The sequence below is a fragment of the Eretmochelys imbricata genome, chromosome 10, assembly GCF_965152235.1.
Source record: "Eretmochelys imbricata isolate rEreImb1 chromosome 10, rEreImb1.hap1, whole genome shotgun sequence".
NCBI classification, from domain to species: Eukaryota; Metazoa; Chordata; order Testudines; family Cheloniidae; genus Eretmochelys; species Eretmochelys imbricata.
Window position 1 is genome coordinate 45,023,792 of NC_135581.1, and position 24,343 is coordinate 45,048,134.

General features: G+C 46.6%; 1 protein-coding gene across 2 annotated transcripts in view; it reads left to right on the forward strand.

Moving 5' to 3' along the window:
* TRIP4 (thyroid hormone receptor interactor 4) overlaps positions 1-24,343 on the forward strand; it is a 50,595-nt gene that overhangs the window by 11,282 nt on the left and 14,970 nt on the right. For both annotated transcript variants that reach the window (XM_077827476.1, XM_077827475.1), the window contains exons 4-11: positions 152-382; positions 2,492-2,570; positions 5,002-5,131; positions 8,006-8,221; positions 9,733-9,859; positions 11,220-11,407; positions 12,332-12,456; positions 13,852-13,943. In XM_077827476.1, the coding sequence (XP_077683602.1) occupies positions 152-382; positions 2,492-2,570; positions 5,002-5,131; positions 8,006-8,221; positions 9,733-9,859; positions 11,220-11,407; positions 12,332-12,456; positions 13,852-13,943 (1,188 nt within the window). The remainder of the gene's footprint in view (positions 1-151; positions 383-2,491; positions 2,571-5,001; positions 5,132-8,005; positions 8,222-9,732; positions 9,860-11,219; positions 11,408-12,331; positions 12,457-13,851; positions 13,944-24,343) is intronic.

Sequence of the window (24,343 nt, forward strand, 5' to 3'; positions counted from 1 at the left end):
TTGGAGTCTGGTCCCACTTTCACTCAAGCTGGCCAGGTATCTGTCTGGCTGTTTATCCCCATTCTTTGTTTAAAGGGCCCCTGTTTCTTTCTGATGTTTGTGTTGCAGTGAGAATGCAGATTAAATTCACTGTTTGCTCTTTCTAAATTAGGCACAAGAGATGGGCAGTGGTGGCAGCGTCAGCAGTACCTCCAAGAAAAAGGCTAAATTTGTCAACCTGTACACCAAGGAGGGTCAGGACAAACTGGCAGTCCTGATCCCTGGACGCCACTCCTGTGAGTGCCTGGGCCAGAAGCACAAACTCATCAATAACTGTTTGACCTGTGGCCGCATTGTCTGCGAACAGGAGGGCTCCGGCCCCTGCTTATTTTGTAGTACACTGGTATGTAATGCTGCTTTTTTCTATCTGCCATACTTAACTGCAGTCTTTCGTGCTTGGGTCTTGGAGATGGCATGTGGCTGAATTAGCCCCACTAGTTTCTTATCTTTCCTGTAAATTAGCAAAGTTCTTCCCCCTTCCGAATTGGCCTGCTCCGATCAAAGTCCCTTAAGAACAAGGGTTCTCAAACTGGGGGTTGGGACCCCTCAGGGGGCTGTGAGGTTACTACGGGGGGGTCGCGAGCTGTCAGCCTCCACCCCAAACTCCACTTTGCCTCCAGCATTTATAATGGTGTTAAATATATTTAAGTGTTTTTAATTTATAAGGGGGGCGGGGTCGCACTCAGACGCTTGCTATGTGAAAGGGGTCACCAGTACAAAAGTTTGAGAACCACTGCTTTAGAACCTGGATCCTCGCTAAGGCTGTAGGGTGAGAGTCTGTGCTGCACCCAACTTGCAGCGCAGGGGGGAGTAAGGTGGCTTTAAGCCATCTGTTCACCCTTCTGAATTTGGGTGACTCCAAGGGCTGGAGAGGCTGCTGACATAATTTACAGAGCTCTAAATTACCTAAATTATGGCAGCCTCCTGGGGCTTCCCTGTGGGCCACAGCACTGGAACCCCCTGGCACACTCCCTTTGCCTGCTGGAGCTTGCAGTGGGGTCCTCCACAGTGCTTGCACTGGAGGGAAATCTTTTCCAGCTGGAACCAGGGTATTTATGCTACTTCGGCCCTTTAACCCAGTATAAAGAGTCTGGAGCAGAAATGACCATTCCATTCCTATATTTAGAATTTTTTTTAATGATCTTTGCATTCCGGAAGGGCTGGGAGACAATACAGGGTCAGATCAGAAGGTGCCTCCCAAATAGGATTTTATGTGATCAGATTTCCTTTGCCATTCAATCTCATGTGTGTTTTTCCACAGGAGGACACGAGTTGCGTTTTCATTTTCCTGGCCCTCAGTTTCCCCATTTATAAAATGGACTGATGCGCTCTGACTCCTTAGGGTGGGTGGGAGTTAATTAATTAAAAGAGCTCTATAAAGAAAAGTAAAATAAAAATTGGGGTTGGGCCCTTTTTTTCTGTTTTGTGATGGATGAAGCCCTGAAAGGTGGTTATGGCAGGCTGTGCACACGTGTCATTTTTTTAAAAGGATTTTTAAATTTATTTTTACCTTAGGAATATGAAAAATGTCAAATTGGGCCTACCTTTGTTTTGCAGGAAAGAATTCTCGGGAGTCTCACAGCATATTGTGCATTCTGTCTGCTTATCTGAAGGGAAAATGGCGGGAGGGTTAGACCTTTAACAGAGAGTTCCTTTCTCCTGAGAGTTCTCTACAAAATAGAGTTAAATATGTTATTTAAAACAACCAAAATGAAGGCATTTTAAAGGTAGCTGGGGGGGGGGGGGGGGGAATCGGTGTCCGACCTTTTATTCCCCACAATGTTATGATGAATTTTGTTTAAAAGAACAACAAAAACCCTTGAACTTTGTCTCCCTCGGACAGTGTAGTGACTGGAAAGCCAGTACAATTGACTTCACAAGAGAGTGAAAGCTGAATAGGTGAGAGGAGAGAGAAGTTTTAATCAGAGTATTTTAAATATCTGTTTAACTCCAGTGCCTAGTAACCACCTGAGAGAAAGGATACCTTTGTTAAATGCCACCCACCTCTTTAATGAAGTTGTGAGAGAACCACACATCCCTGAAATCCTTCAGCAAAAGAACAGAAAAAACCAGTCTTGGTGTTGCTGAGATGTCTAAGATAAAAAAGAAAAGAGTACTTGTGGCACCTTAGAGACAAACCAATTTATTTGAGCATAAGCTTTCGTGAGCTACAGCTCACTTAAGGTGCCACAAGTACTCCTTTTCTTTTTGCGAATACAGACTAACACGGCTGTTACTCTGAAACCTAAGATAAAAAAATGAGCAGAGATCAAGGTCTTCTTTCCATACACAGCGAGGATGCAGAAGGGTCCATGGCCTGTGGACCCTGGTGAAATCCTGTGGACCCGCTCTTCATTATCCTTTACAGCTCACCCTTAACTTTTGTCAATGGCTTTGAGGCTATCAGGTGCTAAGTATCACTCTTAGCCTTGATCTTCTTGTTGTCTTTTAGGTGTGCACGAATGAAGAGCAGGACATTCTGCAGCGTGACTCAAACAAGAGCCAGAAGCTGCTGAAGAAGCTCATGGCAGGTTGGTAGCAATCATGTGTAATGCAGTTAATCCAGAAAGTTATACACCGTTCCACCTCTGCTCTACTGTTACATTAGACTAGAGCCTATGCCTATGGTTTCACTGGTGTTATGTAGTAGACAGGGCCTAAATCTTTTTTGTCTCTTAGCAGTATAGATCTGTTCCTTCTGGTTATAGTGAGGGGCTCTAGAAAACTGTGTGTGGGAAAGTTCCCAAAGATTCAGGGACTCCCTCTGGACGCTTTCTACAGAATTTGAACTCCCTGGAGAAGATGACCAAAGCTCTCCAAAATGTATCCAAGCCACTGCAGTCCTGTGACAGCATTCTTTGGCCTTGGAGGGCTGGATGAGAATCTCATTGGAGCTCATCAGTCCTGTTTCTTGCCCAGCATGTTGTGCTTCCCCTTCTGCATGGTTCCCAGGCACTAGCCAGGGGAGACCAGGTCTGGGTGTAGCGTCTGAATTTCTTGAGTGGCAATGCATGATGCACTGACCGCAAAGCACCGAGGCTGGCCATTAGACAGCCTGGAATTATTTGTGGAAATGAGGCACTTGCAGCAGTCCTTAAAAATTAGAATAAAAGTCCCATGTAGAGTGTCTGCTGCCGGGGACTGGGATTACAGCAGTGGGACTTGTGAGGTTTCTGTGGAAGCAGCTGATATTAATATTTTGGAACAATTTTGTCTGACACTTTTCTGAGGTGGTAAATGTAGGAACAGGACCAAGAGGAGAAGCAAAGCTAACAACACTTAACCCCCTAGTGAAATCCTATGGATTCTGGGGCCGTCTGCATTAATTTTGCTGAAACATCTGGATTTCCAGGTCCTCTGGTTAGAGCCTGGAATCTCGTCTTCTATGGTCTCAGTGTAGGCTCCTCTTCCTAGTGACTGAGGTGCAGGAGCTGGCGCTAAGTGGCAGCGCCCCAGCTTGCTGAAAAGGTGTTTTCAGTATCTCCCTGTCTTGATTGCTGCGTATTTGATTTCAGACAGTGCTGCTGGTGTGGGTGGAGAACTCCATTTCATCTGGGGGGGCTCTAGCCTAGTTTCCTTTACAAATGTCAATGGAACTAGCCTCCTGACTTGGCATCTTCAGGGCTCAGCTCTGCCCCTCTCCCTGCAAGTGCCACTAGACCTTGCTTGGAGTGTGGCTGTCCTTGTCACGGGACCAAGGCTTTCATTAGCATCCTGCGAGCAGGGAAGAATCTAAATCCCTAAGTATTTACAGTGCTTGAGCTAGTTCTTCAGATTTGTGTCTGGCTGTTGCAGAGAGCCACGCGCCCAGGAGTAAAATATCCATCGATATGAAACCTGCTCCCAGTGTCCAGCCATAGAGGAGAAATGACCCCAAGCTTCTGGATCTGCTAAGGGCCTGATGCAAAGCCCATTGAAGCCAATGGGAATCTTTCCATTGACTTACCAGGCTTTGGAGTAGGCCCTAATAGAAGAGATATATTCCTGAAGAGGAAACGGCGAGGAAAATCCCACTGGCTGGTTCAGGAACTGTGTTTGCTTCCCCCGGCTGGCTGCTGCTGCAATCTCCTCCCTGCTTTCCTGTCCTATTAATGGTTGAGTATGTTCAGCCCATAAGGCAGGCTTGACCCTCAGATGTCACACACCTCTCAAATCACCCACTTTGGAAACGCATGTCACTCTACCAGGCCTTTTGGATTTCAATCCCACTGGAAAACAAGGCTCATGCAAGATTCAGGTGGAGAGGTCCAATCAAAATAGCTAATGAGGGACAGACATCTGTGGGGCTGAGCATGGGGACAGAGGACAGTCAGTGTAAGACACAGGGGGGCAATCAAACAATACCAGCTAGATGGAGGAGGAAGAGGAGGATGGGGGGCGGGTTGCATGTTGAAAGGTGTGGGGAGTAGGAGAAAAGAGAAATCGGAGGATCAGAAAATAAAATAACAAGCAGCGTATTGCGGCAAAGAACTCTACAGTCAGGGTTTTGGAAATCCCTTTTCAGTAGGAACAGAATAGGAGAACAATCAGGGCTTCCAGAGAAGGGCTTGAATTAGGGGACATAATCAAAAATTGAGGGAAATAAGGGGAAGTGGGGGAACACAGGCAGAATTACTTCCCATAGAAACTAAACAACTAAGTTACTGGGGAAGGTGACTGGAGCAGCGAGGGTAAATGGTTTCTGTCTAGATTTTTATCCCAGGCCCATCACCATGGTATCTGAGCACTTAATTTGTTGCTGGAGAAAGGAGGATGAGAGGAGAACATGGAAGAGGGGAAGCAGGGAGGTGGGGGTTAGGACAATTTTAAAAGTGCCGGACTTTTGGACAAGTGACCTCTTCAGTTTCCTATAATGTCACATGTTCTTGGGAGTATCTCTGTGCCCAGCTGCAGCAGGAGCAGTGTTTAAACTGATAGCCCATCCCCAAGAACCTGATCATGATTTGTGTCTGTGTATCCCAGGTACTGAGAGTTCTGGGCAGATGGAGATCCTCAGCAAGGACCTGCTGCCTCGTCAGGAAGCTCAGCTTAAGACAGGTCTGGAGATGGCCGTGAAACACAAAGACAAGTTGCTGGAATTTGACAGAATGAGGTATGGTGCTTGCTGAAATAGCACAAACCATCCTCCAGGCCAGAGTCACTTTTGATCTAAATAGTATCAGCATTCCATCCCTTCCAAAACTGCCTTGGCTGCAAATCTATTAAACCTGAGTTTATAGGGGGGATCACAATCATAGAGAAAATATCACAAGATGGGAGTGGTCCAGGCAGTGGTATGGCAAGCTGGTGCCTCCTGCCCCAGATGGAGGCCCTGTAGTGGGGAAGGGGAGTCTAGTCTCTGTGACTCATCCAGTCCTAACCTCTCAGGTGAGACTTGCAGCAAGCGAACCCATTGTAGTAGTTTTGTCCACTAGGAATTGCACTGAATGCCTCAGTACATTTCATATTGGCCACTGACCAGCCGGCAGGTGGTCACACCAGTATTGTATACTGCTGAGAACAGTATTTCTGCTGGAAAATATGGTTCCTCTGGGGCTGTTGGACTTGAGATTGGTAGGGAAGTGGTACATCAGCTGGCTGGATCAGTCACATGAAATGTGCCGAGATTCCCTGACTCTCACAGGAATTTCTCTTTGGCCCATTGATGGTTCTTGTTTTGAGCTACAGTCTTTGTTGTGGTGCTAAATTTTGTGCTTGTCCATCTTCTTTTCCTGATGTTTTTTCCCTCTGAACAGATTGTCTCTCTAAATGGAGAATGTCATTTAAAGGTGACCAGCAAAGGACATTTAAAAAAATTGGTATTTTCCTCTTTTTTTCTGCTGATGTGTTAAGAAGGCCTGAAATGAGGTGGGGTGGTTGTTTTTAAGTAGTTTTTTTACTACCTTGCAGTGATCAGGAATTTCAAGTCTGGTCTTTTCTGGTGCGGCTTTCTTGGGGGTCTCCGAGGATGTGTATTGTGAGCTCTTACAAGTTAGCTGTAGGCCAGCGGTGATGAATCTTTAACAGACACACCCTTTCTTCCCCATGCGCCGTAGCCACTGGAGTCCAATAGATGATAGCAAAAACAGAGTTTTAAACAGCGAGAGTAAAATTCCCTTCCCCTCTCAATGGCTGCCACTTTCACTCTCTTGTGATCTCGTTTCATTCGTTCTCCCGGTCACCACAGGGTGTTCCAGGGCAGACAAGACTTGAATTTCTGATATAAAAACAAGAAGAACAAACTTTTGCTGCTGTTGTTGGGTGGGCGGAGGCGCGGAAAGACTCAAGCCCGTTTCTCTCCCCCCTCCTCCCCCCCCCCCGACAATTCACTTTTAAAGGAAAACCATGGGAACTTTGCAAAGGCAATGGTGTGAAAATTCTCCTGCTGAGATGACCATCTTGCTACATAACCACACACCTTACATGCCTTTCAGCTACTGCTGATGTTTGAGTCTGTTCTGACGGCACTTGCCTTGCAGCAGCTGTGGGAACTCCGTGCTGGGGACTCTAAACCAGGGGCTCTCAACCTTTTTCTTTTTGAGCCCCCCCTCAACATGCTATAAAAATGCCAGGGCCCAAGGGGGTAGGTGGGGGGATTCAGGGCTCTGGGCCAAGGGTGGGGACCCTTGGGCATAGGTGTAGTTTGACTTCTGTTTTGGAGGGGGCAAGAGTTGGCAGGGCTTGGGCCAGCGCCACGCAGTGGGGTCCAGGGAGAGAGCGCCACCTCCACCCCGTGACTCACCTCAGCAGGACACCTTGCTTTCTGTGTTGTGGGGGGGTGGAGCTGCCCCCGGACTGCCCCACTCTGGGTAAGTCACTGCAGTTTGGTGGGGGGGACAACACCCTTATGCCCCCACAACTCTGCCCATGGACTCAGGGCTTCTGCCCGCAGGGAGCCCCAGGTCTGGGGGCTTCAGTCTCGCGCTGCTCCCAGCTTCAGCTGTGGGGGCGTGAGGGGCCACTGGGGTTCCCAGCTTCAGCCCCGCACCTGCTCCCAGCTTCGGGGGGAGGAGGGATGCTGTCTTCAGCCCCAAGCTGTTCCCGGCTTTTTTGCGGGGGGACAGACGCTGGCTTCAGCCCCATGGCCACTCCTGGTTTCTTTTACTGAAAAAGTGGAACAGCTTCAGCTGGAGAGATTGAGAGAGCCCAGCCCCAGAATCTTCCATAGCCCAGTGGCATGTGTGAAATTCACAAGTAGTTTTGGGTTGACAGACTGCATTCTGCAATGGATAAACGCCTCGCTATCCTTGCCCTTTGAGACGTGATCGCAGTCGCCAGGTGGAAGAAGTCTCATACTGAGTGAATTTTTCAAGCACTGTGTTGAGGCCAGGGGCCAGCTGGGTGGTCTGTTGGCAGGGCTCTGCAGGAGCCTTGGGCTTAATTCCCTGTCTGGTCTCTCATCCCCTGTTAGGTCTGCGAGGTTTGCTGGTGCTTTGGCCTCAGTGCTCTCTACCTTGGAGTGGAAATGGGGAAGAGAAAACTGTTCAGTCCCCTTCAGCCAGAAGAATGGGGCTTACAAGGGAAAGGGGGCCTTAACCTAGGAAGGGCATGAGTGGGGGCGGATTTTGGGGATCTGTAAAGGACACTGAGGCAGCCTCTGTAGGGAACAAATCACACTCTACTACATTCATGCCACTACAACAATAATGCCCTGTCTCAATCCATGAGAGCTGCGTCCAGGGCTTGCTGTTGTGTGTAGTCTCCACAGGTTCTCCTCCGTATTTAAGATGGAAGTAGTTGTGCTCTCTTTCCGTTTTATTCCCTCGAGTTCCTGACAGGTTGTCAGCATGGTCCTCAAAAGGGCAAAATTTCATGCATCTGGCTTCATGTTACTGACAAGCCATGTTCTCCAGAGACCACAAGGGGGTTGTGGGAGCATGGGGAGGGGAGGCTGCATGACTGATGTGATGTTTCCAGGTATGTCTGGGGCTGTTTGCTGTCGTACCTGGTACCACTCTGCTTTTTCTCTGTGGCTGTCTCTCACCAGCGTGCGCCGTACTCAAGTCATCGATGACGAGTCGGATTACTTTGCTACAGACTCCAACCAGTGGCTGTCCAAACAAGAGCGTGAGGCACTGCAGAAGAGAGAGGAGGAGCTGCGAGAGCTGCGCCATGCTTCTCGACTTGCCAGGAAAATCACCATCGACTTTGCTGGCAGGCAGATCCTGGAGGAGCAGGACAGCATGGCTGAATATCACAGCAAGTGAGTAGGTGGCATCAGCCACCGAGCTGGCAGGGAGCAGAGTACGCTCCAGAGAGCAGATAGAGGAGAAACGCTATCTGTGATTGTTAGCGAGGCAGCTGAGCTACCATCAATAGCAACAGACGACAAACTGCGGAGCCCATTCTCTTGAGAGGCAGCCCTACCACTTGGTTAGAATGTTCTGTGCTTCTCCCTGTATCTCATTGTTTGAGACAAACAGGATCCTGAGCTCTTTAGCAACCGATTTGCTCCTGCTGCTTATTTCCCTGTTCGCAATCTCATCCCTCTGTCTGTGGTGTTGCAGACATCTGCTGTAGTCATGACAGCACAGAGAGTTTAGGGGTTTGTGCTTCAGGAGCAGATTACGCTCCTAAGGAGCAAAAATCTGCTTGTGTGCAAATATGCCTAGGAATAAAGAAGAGGCAAAAAGGAAGCAACAATATAATAACTTGATGTTCTATAGAGCTTTGCATACCTGGGCATCTTCCAGACTCACTGTAACGGGATCACTTCCCCTACAAATGAAATTCAGCATCCTCTGGGGTGGAACATGGCAGCCATTCTATGTGTACAGAACTGCCCCCCAGCTTTTAGGAGGTGGAGTGACGAATACCACATTCCAAATGGAATTGCCCACATTAGGGTTTGGCCAGGCCACTGTGGCTCTCAGAAGGCTAGTTTAGTGGCTTGGACACAAGCCTGGGACTGTTTAAGTCTCTGCTGTGCCACAGACTTCTTGTGTGACCTTGGGCAAGTCACTTAGCCCTGGTCTACACTAGAAGTGGGGGGTGGACCTAAGATACACAACTTCAGCTACGCGAATAGCGTAGCTGAAGTCGGTATATCTTAGGTCAACTTACCTGGCTGTGAAGATGGCGGTGAGTTGACCGCTGCTGCTCCCCCTTCGACTCCGCTTCCGCCTCTCGCAAGCTGGAGTTCTGAAGTCGACGAGGAGTGCATTCGAGGATCGAGCACTACCCGCCGAACCAGTGGGTAGTGAAGACCTGCCCTTAGAGTGTCCGTGCCTCAGTTTCCCATCTGTAAAATTAAGATGTGCCATCATCCTCATCTCACAGGGCTGTTGAAGCTCAGATACTACGGGGTGCCAGATAAACGGGGTCCCTTTAGGTAGTCTTGCTTTGTGACCAGTGTCCTGGGATCATTAATGACCAGGGGTGATCTGGATGCCAGTTTTACAGGGCTACCCTGTGCTGTGCAGGGCCATGCTCTCCGTACTGACTGTCCCTGCTGAATTTTGCACTCTGTCTGGCTTACAGGCAGAACTGTCCTTAGCTGGCACGTTTGTGAGCGTTCCGGGCCAGTAGCTCCCTGGGAGAACACAGAGCAGTGCAGCTGTATATCTACAGCAAACATGCCTTGAGTGTCTGCAGGAGCCCGACTATCGGAGGGAGGGAGGCAGCAGGGGGAGCAGCCTGGCTGGGAGAAATGGCAGGAAGTGCTTCTGGGACGGGAGGCCGGGGGGTATTAACGTGGTTTGTGTGTCCTTGCAGGTTGGATGAGACAATTGATGCCATTAACTGTGGCACACTGAGCAAGTCATCGAGGAGACCCCAGGGGAAGTTTGAAGTGAGCTCTGGGCTTCTGGTGAATCCCCACCTTCTCCAGCCTGCCCCCTTGGTTAGTGCCGATTTCTGATTCCTCCCCGAGCAGTGGCTGCCAAGAGACATGCGCCCAAGTATTGTAACTTCCCATGTGTTGATGGCATCTCTTCCCTGTCCCCCAGCCTCCTCTGTGGGATTAGGATCATCTGAGCGAGAGATGGACACGGCCAGCTAGGTGGGCTAGTCCATCCCAAACTCTCGGCCTGGGCAGGATTTTTGCCAGTGGCATATTTAACTCAGAGCAGTGGGTTTCCTCCCCCTTTCTCAGCCTGATGCATCTCGCTCTTGGGAAGGTTTCCTAACATTCAGTCTAAAGGAGTTTCCCTTTTAAAATTCCCTTTATAAGGATCTGCCTGCCAGATTTCAGTTGTGCCCCCTCGGTCACGCTCTCCACTTGCTAGTGTCCCCTCTTGTCTGTCTTTGGTTCCTGTGCACCATGCATTTGTGCTCAGACACTTCCAAGCATTAATATACGCTTATTCTTAGTCTGTGACAGGTCATGCCAGATAATGCAATTTAAACCCATCCCTGTCTTCATACCAGGGTTTGTGCCTCTCCTGCCTCCACTTAACTGTTTTTCTACATCCAGGTATTTTTCAAGAGTTGTGGGAGCTCTTGGGCTATAGCTGGTTGTTTTTTCTCATTCCCTCTCAAGAGGAAAAGGCATGTGATAAGTGGCCATGAGTACTGTTTGTGCACCCAGAAGGGGTCTGTGGCTGCATCCGAAGGCTGGCTCTGAATGCCAATATCCCATATGGCAGTCCACGAGGAGGGGGAGGATGTTGTGTCAGCTGGTTGTCTGAACAATCCCTTTGGCCTCCCTTAAACTCTTCCCAGTGCAGGTGCTGCCAACTGGGTGTTGCTCAGTTGTGAACACACTATGTATGTGCCGTCTATGCTGTGGGACAATGTCGGTTGATAGTTCTACTCTTTAAATCTGCCATTTAGTTCAAGGGCAGCCAATGTGAGGGTTACATAGAGCAGATTACAGTTTCCCTTGCTTTGACTGCTACCAGGGTGTGGCATGCAGTGCTCCATTTGATGAGTGGTCTGCACTCTTTGTATGCTTGGCTTGTGGTCTCTCTCGGGGGCATGACAAAGGTGGCCACCTGACCCACAACTTGCTCTGGGCTACACTGGCACCATCCCAGGTTAGATTCTCTCCTCCCCCCCCCCTTCGGGTTCAAGTCTGGCTTACCCAGCAGTAGCCAGAGAATGGTAAGAGCAGGGTTCTGATACAGTGGGCCAAAGATCTAATCCAGCAGGAGGGCTAGGCCATGGTGCCTTCTGCACTGTTGTTCTTAAGTAAAGAAAAAACTTAGTGATTTGGACCGAGTTAAACCTTCTGTTATGTGTTTGTTTTGAACATGCTGAAGTGGGTAGACCAGACTGGCTTGCTCCTGCACAGAAAAACTGCCCATTCTGCAGAAACTGGGCATGAGTCTGCCTCCGAAAGGAACAGGTTACGGATTCAGGATCGAGAATTACAGGAGATCTCGGATGATGGCTGGTGTCTCAGTATGCACCAGCCTTGGGCTTCTTTGCTGGTAAAAGGAATCAAAAGGTAAAAATAAAGACATGGAACTGTGATTTCCCTGGGGGAAATGTTTGGGCAGGATATGTACGAACAGGGAGCTGCACTTCTTCATCCGAGCATGCTGTTGAGTTCGGAACTGAGCAGACTGGAAAGAGTCAGCTTCTTTGTGATGATAATTAACAAAGGCCTGAAAATACTCCAGTATTTTGCTATTTTTATACAAATTCCTTGGTGGATAACCTGCAGCATCGCGGTGCTCCATGCCTAGGAGCAGGGTTCCCCAGGGAGGGCCAGGAGACGTTACTAGACAAGCTTCCCCTTTACAAGGCAGTTTTCCAGACAAATCAGCTGCTGTCTCCCTGTTCCAGTGTAATTGGGGTGTCTTGGGAAATCCCTGAATTTCTGTAGATTTTTTTTTTCTCTGAAGTTTCTGAGGAGATGACTTTTAATTCTGAAAAGCAGACTTATCAGTTCCTCAGGCTGTAGAGACTTCAGATCCCATCTTACCCTGCTCCTGGATCTGAGCAGCCTGGGAATGCTGCAAGCCAGCCACTCTGATAAAGGTGGAGCCTTTCATCCTGTTCCCATAGTCTCTGGGAGCTGCACCTAAAGAAAAGGGCAGATGCTGACTGCTTTGTCTACGTCTGTGGGCCATGTTGCCCATTAGATTGCATACTGACCACTGCCTAGCTCCTAGGAGTATGGAGTCTTGATTTCTGGGTATTGAAAAGTCAGAGTAGAGTGACTAAACCATGTAAATAAGTTGCTTGATGAGATTCACTGGCTCCAGAAGTCTTCTCACTAACAGCCCTCCTCACTGAAGAGGAAAATGTCCTTTCCCAGGGCAAAGCTTGGTAACAGGAATCACAGGGTGAAATGTTCCATTGAAGACTGGGCCATGTGGGATCTCAGCTGGCATGTCAGTTCTGCATCCTCTTCTGTTCTCTCTAGGGTGGAGGGCAGGACCTGGTACACATCCCACAGAGGGCGGCTGTGGATAGCAGCTACTGCTAAAAGACCATCCCCTCAAGAGATCTCTGAGCTAGAGGCCACCTACAGAATGCTGCTCCGGGAAGGTGAACCTCACTATTGGGTCTCTGATTTTGGTACCTTAAGTCGTGTAATGAGCAGAGGCAGGAAGCAGCACTCTTGGGCAGTTATTGCTGCTTCTCTCATTAACCTTCCTTTCTCCTTTCAATTCCCCTCTTCCTTTCTGCATTTCTTCAGCCAGAAGGGAGTCATGAAGCAGATCAACTCTGTCCTCTTGGCTAGTCAGAAGCTGTGAGCACTAGTGAATTGCATCTTACTTTGACAATACCTCCTAGCAGCAATGCCTCTTCGTTCTTGGTTCAGGCAATAGGTCGTTGCATGTGAATGTACGAAGGAGCTGGTGCTCTGAAGTTCAAATGCTATCATATGTTCTGGCCTCCTGGAGGCCAGGAATAAAAAGCTGCAGATTAGCATGCAGATCTCTCTCTTTTGTGAGGCTAGGTGAGCCTGAGACATCAGCCTGGTCCAGGCTGCATGGCCAAGGAGATGTCGCCTCTTGGTGCAGCACCTCTGGATATTAGTCAGCCCAAATATGCCTAGGGATTTCTTCCTGCCTCACCAGAGCAAGGAACTGTGCATTCACTGTGCATCGGCCATACTGTTCCCTAAAAAGCCACAACAGGGGAGAGATGCACAAAAGCATGATGCTGCCATCCCTCGCTAGGAATGAGAGCCCCAAATTTCAGGCCATCTTGGATTTTTGTGCGTGTTTGCTTTTAAAGCAGCATGGCCCAGTAGCTGGAGTACTGGACTGGGATTCAGGAGACCTGGGTTCTATTCTTGGCTGGGTGACCTTGGGTAAGTCACTTACCTGCTTTGTGCCTCAGTTTCCCTATCTGTAAAATGAGGTTAATGATATTGACCTCCTTTGTAAAGTGCTTTGAGATCTACAAATGGAAGGTGTTTTACAGGAGCTAGATTTTATTTTTATTAAGGTCACTTTGGCTCAGCTGGCAGTTGACAGTTGCCTCCATCTCCAAAGCACCACATGATCTAAGGCACTGTAGTGTGCTCATCGGCAGTTTCTGCTAAAGGGCTGGCTCAGGATTGGAATAATGTGGGTGGTGAATATCAGGATCGAGGTGCATGGACTGAGTGTATTGGGAGCCCAGGTACGTTACAACAGAGGTGTAGCAGGGCAGGATGGAGATGTGTTGGCGTAGCCATGCACAGTCTTTGTCTTTACCATCATCTGTCTGGCTTAAGCCAGTTCTCCAAGACCATGTTTCCTAAGCTGTGTACCGTGTGTCCCTAAATACGAAAGGAATTACAAAAAATAAACACTAAATTTTCTTGTGCCTCAAAAAGTTTGAGCGGGAGAGATGAGCAAATGAGCGTGTTTCCAGTTAAGAGCTTACTGAGAAATGGGACGATCACAGTGAGTGTGTGTTTTTTCAATCCTTTTCTTTCTCTTGGCGCAGATGTGGAATTTCCCAGAGATTATCCTTCTGGGTGCCTCCTAGGTTGTGTGGACTTGGCTGATTGTCTGTCACAAGAACAATTCAAGGAGCAGGTGAGTGAGGAAAACCAGCCTCTCTGAGCTGACTTTTTAACTGTCTACCTGCTTGCCTTCAAGCTACCCTGACTCGTATCTGTACATTGATCCATGGGAAAGTAAGGAGAATACTGAAGAAAGGATTTAAATTAAGATGAGGAGACCACTACTCTTGTGTGCACTGGGAAGAGAACACATTTCAGCAAGAGTTTCCTCTGGACCAGTGTGGAAAGTGGTCTAAGTGCTGGTACAGACGAGACAAAACAGGGTTTGCTGCTGCTGGGAGCATGATGGAATGCTGATGGAAGTCAGTCTCCAGTATGGCTTTGGAAGTAGTTTTGTCAGGTCTACATTATTCTTATTGTCTCTGTTTAATCCAGTCAACACTGGTTCAGGGGAACTAATGCTGAAAGGTGTTCTTGGCTTTCCTGGTGCCAAGAAGGTTGTTGTGACAGATGTGGCTCATTTGCACACCTGCTGACACTCTGCAAACCGCTGTATGAGAAGCACTGCTGTCCTGGGTTAAAGCTATACTCATTGCATTTCAGCTTTTGTTTGGCACCAGCTGTATTAAGAGCTAGGAGCTTAAACTTCACACCAGGTGACATCTGATTAAACACCATTTATTTCCTTGACTGGTCCCTATTAAGAGGAATTTATGTGAATGCTATCACAGTTAAGCAGCAGTCACTGCCAGTCCCTATCCATAGGTTAAGTGGATTCTTTGGGAGAGAAGCTGATAAAGTGGCTGTCCAGGAGAACAATGCTCTGGTTAAAGCAGAATATACCATAGCGATGAGTTTCCTTTGGGCTACGAAGAAGCAGCTGATCAGTGTGACATCATTTCACATGAGGGAGAGCTCTCCCCTTTCCTCCCTGCAGCCCTGTGAGTTTATACCAAGCAGAAGAAGGAAGAGTGGTGGCTGGGGACTAGAGATAAAGACGACATACTGAACTGGATGGGATTTTTCTTTTCCCTGTCATCTGTTTGGCTTTTAGAATTGGGACAGGACTGTTAGAACCTGAACAGCAGAGGGCGCCTTGGGACCGAGGTATCAGAAAGGCCACTTAAATGTCATGACCGTGCAGCCTGCCTAGAGTTACAGAATCCCAGGAAGTGAAGAAGGGAGTAAACCAATTAGATCATCACCTCCATCCCCTGGGGCCAGAGCACGATTGTTCCATACACTATATTATCCAATGCCCGTTGCAGTCTAGTTTCAAACGAGGGCCTTTTTCCTTTCCCAGTTGCCCTTGGGAAACTTCCACCAGTCTAATCAGTTGCATTGATAGGAGATATGTCCTGATCTCCAGCCTATATGTTTTCTTTTTTTAATTGAATCCCATCACTCCTAGTTCCACCCCCTGGGAAATGCCCTGGAAAATTCCTCTTCTTTCTTGGTGGTTATTCCCTGTAGGTACATGTAGACAGTTGTCATAGCGCTTCCCTAGTTTTTGTTAACACAAGCTGTATGTAATTAGCTTTTAATCTCTCCTCATAGATCAAGCCCTTCAGACTCTTAATCAGTTCTGTTGCTGTCTTACAATTCCTTCCAGTTTGCTGTCATCTTTCTGTTTTGTTGAGGCACTAGAATTGAACACATTATTCCAGGAGCAGTCTCGCCAGAGCTGTATAATTTCCTTTCCTCTCCTCTCAGTACTATGTTACCTTTACATGTCCAGCCCAAAATCACACTGGCTTTTTTCTGTTACCATACTGCATTGTAAATGTATATCCTCTCTAATTTGCTGTCGCTTTCAGAATTAATGCTATCCAGGAGTCACTGTTTGTGGGTTTGGTATTTTGCCACATATGTATTGGCTAGAATTTAATATGAATGTGCTCCCAGTTAAATTAGTGATGAGGATGTTGTTGTTGCCTCTTGTCAATAATGAGTGTAGTTGAATCAGAGTGAAAACAGTTTAACCCTGAGTCTATGTAGTAGGGATGTAAATCTTGTTTAGAAAGTTAACCATTTAAACGATTAAAAATATTTTGTTTAAACGGTTAACTGATTAAAGGGCCGGCCAGCATGGCTGGGGCTGCTCTGGACGGTGCCGGCCGGTGCAGGGACACTGGGGTTGGCGGGCCAGCTGGTGTGGGGTCGCTAGGATTGGTGGGCCAGTCCAGGGGTTAACTGTTAAGGCAGGTTAACATTTTACATCCCTAGTACGTAGACAGGACTGACCCATGTTCAGCACTCGTTCAGAAACCAGAATTGAACCTTGTTGGGAGCAGGGCTCAGTCCTGTTTTCTGAACCGCTGCTGCATGTGATGTGGTTTTGTCTACTCTTATCTATTTTCAACACAGTTTTAGCAGCACCTGATACAGAAGCCAGCTATTGCAATGGGTTCCTTTCCTAGTGCAGACAAATCCCTGTTGGCTTCAGGATAAGCAGGGTGGAGCACCTAGTCTTCTGAACACTTGTATTTGTATCATAGGAGAAAGCCAATGAAAATGTTTTAAAACCTGACAATACAGTAAGTTAAACAGTGCAAACCTGGCAGCAGAGATCCCTCCATGAGAGCAAGACATGCTAGACTTCTTCTCAAACATTCTCCTTTGATTATCTGCCCCCCACCCCCTCAGCTCCCATTTGATACGTCTTTCACATTTCCAGGAAATTGAGTAATTACACAGATCCCATGTGACCACATCAGTGGATGATGGTTTGAAAATTAAATAAGTGTCCAGTGTGCACATTGCCTGGTGATGGAGGCCGTGTTTTTTTCAAGATCAAACATGTTTGTTTTTACTTGTGTCTAATCTTTTCTGTAGGCAAAGGTGTTTCTCTTTCCTTGCTGTTTGCTTCCTCTGTCAGGTATTAATGAAGTTTAGTAAAACCCAGCTTTTAATTTCCATGACACCCTGCTGCTGTTTTTCACTCCTCATCATCCTTTAATATTTAGATTACAGATTTGCTCAGAAGGCTAAATCAGAATGAGGCCCCGATGTGCTGAGCAAACAGACGGGTAGAGGTGGTCCCTACCTCAGAGATCTCACAGTCTAATTGGTGTATTCTTTATTAGTTGTTAATTTGAAGACTTACTGTATGTATACTGTGAACTTGTATGTTCAGATCACTGGTTCCAATCTTTCAGCCCTTACTAAGGTGTAGTTTTTGCATGACTGGTCGCATTGATTTCAGTGCAGCAATTTGCATGATTAAGGACTAACTGTATGAGGAAGAGTTGCAGGATTGGGCCCTGTGTTAATGGCATGCCCGGCGGCTTAGGGGGGTTTTGGGGAAGAAAGATGGTCTTGAGGCTAAAATCACCACAGACTTGCAATCAAGTGACATGGGCTCTAAGCCCAGCTGTGCTACTGATTTTCTGTGTGAACATGGGCAAGTCACTTAACCTCTCTGTGCCTGTTTCTCCATCTGTAAGATGGAGTACTCCTTCCCTGGCAGAAGTGGTGCGAGGCTGGTGTCATTCCTTGTGATCCTTGGATCGGAATACAAAGGGTTATCATCAGATACAACATCCACCTGACATGAATGGTTTGAATTGCACTGGCAACAGTAGAGTGAAGCTATAACTCCTCCCATCACTCAGCCTGGTTACCAGTCTGCTCTGCTGCTCAGACAGCCTGAGATGTGGCAGGCTTAACTCTGAACGTCTGGGCTGTGCTGACAGATCTCCCATCTTCTTGGAGTGTATTCTGGGTTCACTTGCTTTCATTAATGGGTGCCTCAAAAAATGGAAATTCAACTTCAAATGGTCCCTTTGTTGCACTTAGCTGTGCTAATTGTGACCTGCCAAGAGCTGAGTTAAGGGGCTGCTTTTCCCTGCTCCAGGCTGACCTCACCAACACCTCAAGCAGAGCAGAGAGCAGCCTTCCTTTTCCCGTGTTAGGTGTTAGTGAGCTCATCTGTTGTAACTGGGGAAACACAGAATGCTACAGGCAGGCCTTGGCAGGGAAATAAAGAACCAGATGATTTACAATTAATGCACTGAGGTCTATTCATATTCTGTTGATGATCTGAGATCTAAAGCAGCTTTTATTTTAATTACCAAAAAGCATTTTCATATCAGGTATTTAAGTATTTCTAAATGGTTTTGAAAGTGGGTGTCTACAGATAGATATCAAACCTTGGTATTAAATACAAGATGATGCTGGAAAGAAATTAGGAATTTATTTTTCACATGTGAGTGAAAAATCACCTGCCACTTTAAATCTGTGTAAGGGGGCTTTGCTAAATTTTTGTGCCTGAAGGGCAAGTGTGCCTTTTCAGCAGGCTTTACTTTTCCCGCTCCACTGAGTTTGAACCTAGTGCCCCCAAAATACTAGGGTGCCAGGAATACAAGAAACAATTAATATCCCATGCAGGAATACAATAAATAGGTCTTGCTGTACTTAGGATCCAGAAGATAACATTCTTCGGAATGTTTACAGATGAGAGACTAAGGGCAAGTCTACACTAGAGCACTACATCCGCACAGCTGCACCGGTGCAGCTGTGCTGCTGTAGCACATCTGGTGAAGACGTGCTATTACTAACGGTAGAGCGTTCTCTCTTCGGCATAATTACTCCAGCTCCGCGAGAGGCGGAAGCTATATCAGCGGGAGAGCGTCTTCCACTGACATAGTGCCGGTGTGGACATCGCTTAGGTCACTGTAACTTGTGTCGCTTAGGGGGGTGTCTTTTTCACACCCTGGAGCGACGTAAGTTAGGTTGACTTAAGCAGTAGTGTAGACCAGTGCCAATACATGCTAATAATCAGCCCCTGAACAAGAAATCAAAGAGAGAAAAACACAGGAACACAGTAACTGAAGTATACAGTATAAAATAGTGAAACGATATAGATATGTAAAGATGTAAATAATTTACTGCACAAAGCATCTCCGGAACATGTGAATATAAAATGAGTGCAAGTCCTAAGTATTTTATTCTAAAAGTCCAAAGTAAAAGTCACACTGATGCAGTATTGCCAATCCCAAGTATTCAGAAATCATCAGATTAAAAAAAAAACAAACCACCAGTCAATTTGGAAATTTTATTTGCCCTCTGGGTTTTGAGCCTTTAGGGTACACTCAGCTCATGTTTCAAGCTTTTCTCTGTAACCATGAATGTCATTTCCCCCACCCCCCTTTTTTTTAAAAGTAAACTGAGATTCTCATTCAGTTATCTGATCCCAAGGGCTGGGTCTTTAAGAACACCAAATACTGTGAGCCTCATGATAAAATTGTGAGATTTGGCAACATTTCAGAGGAGTTATCCTGGGGGAGCTGCAAAGACCCTCTCATGTTTCAGTTTCTGACTGTAAAAGTTTCCTGACACAGGGTTCAAACAAGAGGGTTATGTGTGAGAGGCAGTGGCAATCCACATGTGAGAACATCTGTCTGTTGGTGTGCGTGTACTTTCTGTGGGGGTAGGAATTCCATCTCACATCTCGGGTGATCTGTGTTTTGAAGATGGAGTAATGACGTTGTTTCTCACTGTGGCAGTTAACACCTTCTACTTCCTGATGAGAGTCTGCCAAGTTGCACATGTCTACCATTAAAAGGTCTCCACAAGGATTTGAGATTTGTTTGAAACTTGACTAGCCTGGTGCAGAAAGTAATGTATCTATGCCACAGCTAACAATTGTAGCCAGCATCCATGCCCTTCTAACTCAGGGGCCCACAAAATTAGCAGTGTCTGAATCTGGATTGATCACATGTAATCTAATTCCAGATCAGGTTGAATAAGGTCTAATTCTGGCTTGCAGAGACCTACAGATGTTGCAAAGAGTATGTTTATACCAGCTTTCCTGTTTGAGATTTCTCAGTATAGTTTTCAGGCAAGAGAGTCCTCCTCCAGGGTCTTGCTTATTTGTGACAAAGCAGAGCAAATTAGGAATACAGTTAATTTGGATTTTAGTTCTCCAGGGCCTTTAGAATTTTTCCTTATCCAAAGCTCTCTAGTTTTCAGAAGAGCTTGTTCTGATACTCTAGCTTCCCAGCATAAGCCAGCAGTTATAAAAAATTTACTGCTCAATCTGTTAAAATGCAGGAGAAATTGCCAGTTGATGATTAATTTAGGAACACATTAGCATGCCAAAAGGAACTGAATGTTAGTTTTACAGCATTTGATAGAGGCTAGCATGCCCTCTTCTCTGGTTTCAGAGACCCTGGGGAAGAACTGAGGCTAAAGCCGAAGCATATGACTTAATTAATGGTGATTGTAGATTTAGCCTTTGCTACTATTTTAGCAAGCTAGTCAGTGGTTCGGGACTTAACTTTGCTCTCAAACACAGTCCACGCTCTATGGAGAGTCGAAACTCAGCTCCTTCTTGGTATTTGATTTTACTAATACTGACAGTAAAGATAAGGTAACAAAATTCAATTCAAACTTTCCTAGACTTCGGTGCTTCTAGAGTTCTTCCCTCCAGACTGCTCAGCCCTCACCCTCGATCTTCAATTTCTAGAGAATAAGTCCCAGCTCCCTTATTCCAGAGTGGGGTAATGAACCATCTGCTCTAGTGAATCATTAAACTTCACAAGTTTGTTGATGATACCAAGCTGGGAGGGTTTGCAAGTGCTTTGGAGGACAGGATTAAAATTCAAAATGATCTGGAAAAATGATGTGACATAAATTGGATGAAATTCAATAAGGACAAATGTGGAGTACTCCATTCCAGAAGAAACAATCAGTTGCACACATACAAAATGGGAAACGACTGCCTAGGAATGAGTACTGTGGAAAGGGATCTGGGAGTTATAGTGGGTCGCAAGCTAAATATGAGTGAACAATGTAATGGTGTCAGGAAAAAACGTGGACATCATGCTGGGATATATTAACAGGAGTGTTGAAGCAAGACACGAGAAGTAGTTCTTTTGCTCTACTCTGCGCTGATGTGGCCTCCGCTGGAGTATTGTGTCCAGTTCTGGATGCCACATTTCAGGAAAGATGTGGACAAATTGGAGAAAGTCCAGAGAAGAGCAACAAAATGATTAAAGGTCTAGAAAACATGACCTATGAGGGAAGATTGAAAAAATTGGGTGTGTTTAGTTTGGAGAAGAGAAGACTGAGGGGGGACATAACAGTTTTCAAGTAAGTAAAAGATTGTTACAAGGAAGAGGGAGAAAAATTTTTCTCCTTAACCTCTTAGGATTGGACAAGAATCTGCCATGAGGGAGGTGTAGGTTGCACATTAGGAAAAACTTCCTAACTGTCAGGGTAGTTAAGCACTGGAACAAATTGCCTAGGGAGGTTGTGGAATCTCCATCATTGGAGGTTTTTAAGAACAGGTTAGATAAACACCTGTCAGGAATGGTCTACTTATTACATAGTCCTGCCTTGAGTGCAGGGGACTGGATTAGATAACCTCTCGAGGTCCCTTGCAGTCCTACACTTGTATGATTAGAACCCTCTTAGCATTCCGCAGCAGGTGAGACGTTGGGTTGTTTCAGGCAAACACTGCCGGCCTGCTGTAAGGTCCTGCTAAAGACTGGGCCCAAAAAGTAAACTCTGTTCAGTGACATGGATTTAAAAGGCTAGGGAATTACCCAGAAGTGAAAAATTATTGTGTGTGTGTGAGGGAGAGAGGAATATTTTAGCTGTTATTCAACACAGTTAATATAGTTCAAATACAGATGTGCAAGGACTACATGTACTTATATAAGCCTTCATCACCATGTAATTAATACATTTCGTAACCCAAAACAGGTCAGTCTTTCCAAATCCATTTATAAAAATATCTGGATTCCACCAGTACATCCCACTCTGAGAATTGGTGGAACTCTGATATAATTTAATCAACAATATCGAAAACAAACAGCATGCATCTAACAATTTGCTTTCATTACAGAGCAACGTTAGGGGTCAAACCCAAGGCTGGGTGGGTAGAGTGATCGTGAGTGATGAAGTTTACCAGAGCAAGGAGTTGGGTGGATACATTAATTGTTAATTTCTAGCCAAGGGGTCTTTTTCTTAAAGGTGCAAAATGTTTGTAAGTAATGGGTGTGATTGTTTATGGCATTAGCTGGGCTCTGCAATTGCTTTTTTCCTTAACCCTTTCCTAACGTGGTTGTTGGAATGTGAATTATTAATTCCTTAGTAGTCATTTATAAAAGGACTTTATTCTGCTGAGAGAAACACTCCCACAATGCTACCATGAGTTGCTAATGTAGAAGCAAGCACTCTTTCCCCCACCATTCCAGTCCTGTTTTCTTCCTGCTCCCGCCTTTTGTCTGGCCATAAGAGAGGATGGCATGGAACAAGAAAACATGTGAAATGTACCTTTTGGCCTTCATACTGGTGAATGTTTTTCCAGTTCCACCCAGTTTCTCCTGTTGGTCATCAGTCATCCAGCAAATGTGTCGAACCCATTCAAAGGTAGCTTGCTTGGCTCACTGCGGGCAGGTGTTTTTCCAGGTAGGGAATAGAGATGTTGAAGGCTTAAGTGGCACTCGATCACTTGGCAGTGGTGAGCTTGGGAATTAGGAAAGCAGAGGAGGACGGCTCACATTCCAGGTTTTCTGGCACCCTTGCATCCTCCAAGCCTTCTGAGAACTGAGCAGTGTGGGTCTGTTCAGCATTTTAAAATCAAATGCCGTTCAACTAGTTTAAATGTTCATCTACCTTTTGAAGCCCCATTCCTATTAAATCATAATTACTTCCCCCGCACCTTACACAACCAGGCTACAGGCTGTGGTGTAGATCTGGGCTGGGAACTCTGATGCAGAGAGCACCCCAGGAAAGCAGTGGTGCTTGACTGGAAAAGGCCATCCTGGAGAGAATGCAGCAGTGTCCCACGCCTATCCTCCCTCCTGCTTGTGGATCTGATTGTGCTCCGGAATAACGGAATACTGCACAAGCAGGCAGAGGAAAAAAGCGATACCTGAAGGGCATAGTTGTGGGAAGAAGGGGAAATGAAGGCAGCCTAGCAAAGCTCCTTGTGCGGCCCCATGAAAGGAGCTGGTGCCGCTTGCCAGCATATGATCCGCCAGCAGCAGATGTAAGCTCTCAAAAACAGCAGGGAGGATGCTGACTGCAACAATGCATCAAGGCTGTGGTTTGTAACCTCAGTGGTAAGGCAGTTAACTTTTTTTAGCAAAGACATTTTGATTGCCAAATCCATAACCATTAGCAGCTGTGGTTCTGAGCTGTTCCTTCCTCACTTGTTGCAGTCTAGACCGAACAGGCTTTCAAACGAAAGTTTGGCTGGCAGCTTTTGTTGTTGTTTTGTAATCTTCCTTTTCCTTCTGCCAGTCCTGTCAAACTGAGTGGAATATCACTGATTAGCTGCTTTGTAGCCCAGCCTGCCTCAGCACTGTACCGAAGCACTTCCCCTCCCATCAGCCATATGGCTAATGCAGTGGCTTTGGACAGTTATCTGGGTTCTCGATCCCAAAGAGGTGGTAAATGGGGCATCAGTGATAAGAGTCCAGATCTCTGGCAAGAATACTGGATACTTTGTTTCTGGGCTAGTAAACTTGGCATTGAAGTTTGGCCTCCCCTCCTACGGATCGGGGAAGCTCTCTGCTCATCGTAATCAATAGACTCTCTGTGGAAGTGAGAAATTAGAGAAGATAGTGATGGATGGAACAGCAATCAGAGCAGAGAACATCTCTGAAGATGCAAAGTTCCAGTATCCCCCAGTGTGTTGTGAGAGAAAACAGTGTCTCAGGTGTAACAGTTTGCACTCACCTAGCTCCTTCAATCCAGTACTTTACAAAGGTGGGAAACTGAGGCAAGGAGAGGTGAAGTTCTTGCCCAAGGTGTCATGGAAAGTGACTAAAAATGGCAGCACCCTTACCGACAGACCTGCTCTCAGTGTGTGTTCGGCACCAGGGCTGCTGACTTTCTGAGCTAAAGGGTTTTTCCTTTGGTTTAAAAACCCCCTGAAGCCCTGCAGTGCCAAGTCTGGCCCAGGCACTGTGAACAGATCATGCATCTGATGAAGTGAGCTGTAGCTCACGAAAGCTTATGCTCAAATAAATTGGTTAGTCTTTAAGGTGCCACAAGTATTCCTTTTCTTAGATCGGTCATTGAGTTCCAGCTGCTGGGTCAAATTCTGCCTTCAGTTACACCTGGGCAACCCTGTGGAAGACCTTGGTGTGGCTGAGGGAACAGTCTGGTGGACAGAATCTTGATTACTGGTGCTTAGGTATGAGCCAGAATGATTCTAGCACTTCTCTGAGCCCAGGCAGACTTCACAGCACTTGCGGTCAGAGAAACACACCTTTTGACTGGTAAATCCGAGCACGTTTCCTCTGTGAAGCCAGTGAGATGATAACGGAACCCCAAGAGGCCATTCTTAGCTTTGCTTTTCAGACTAGAGCTTCCCTCGAGCCTCCTGAAGACAGTTTCAAGGACAGGGGATTTTCAAGATCCCGGAGAAAAGCAACGTTGGAGACTGTGACTGGCCAGGAACAGGATGCTACACTCACATGCAGTGCCTGGAACAGGAACCTGGCTATGCTGCAT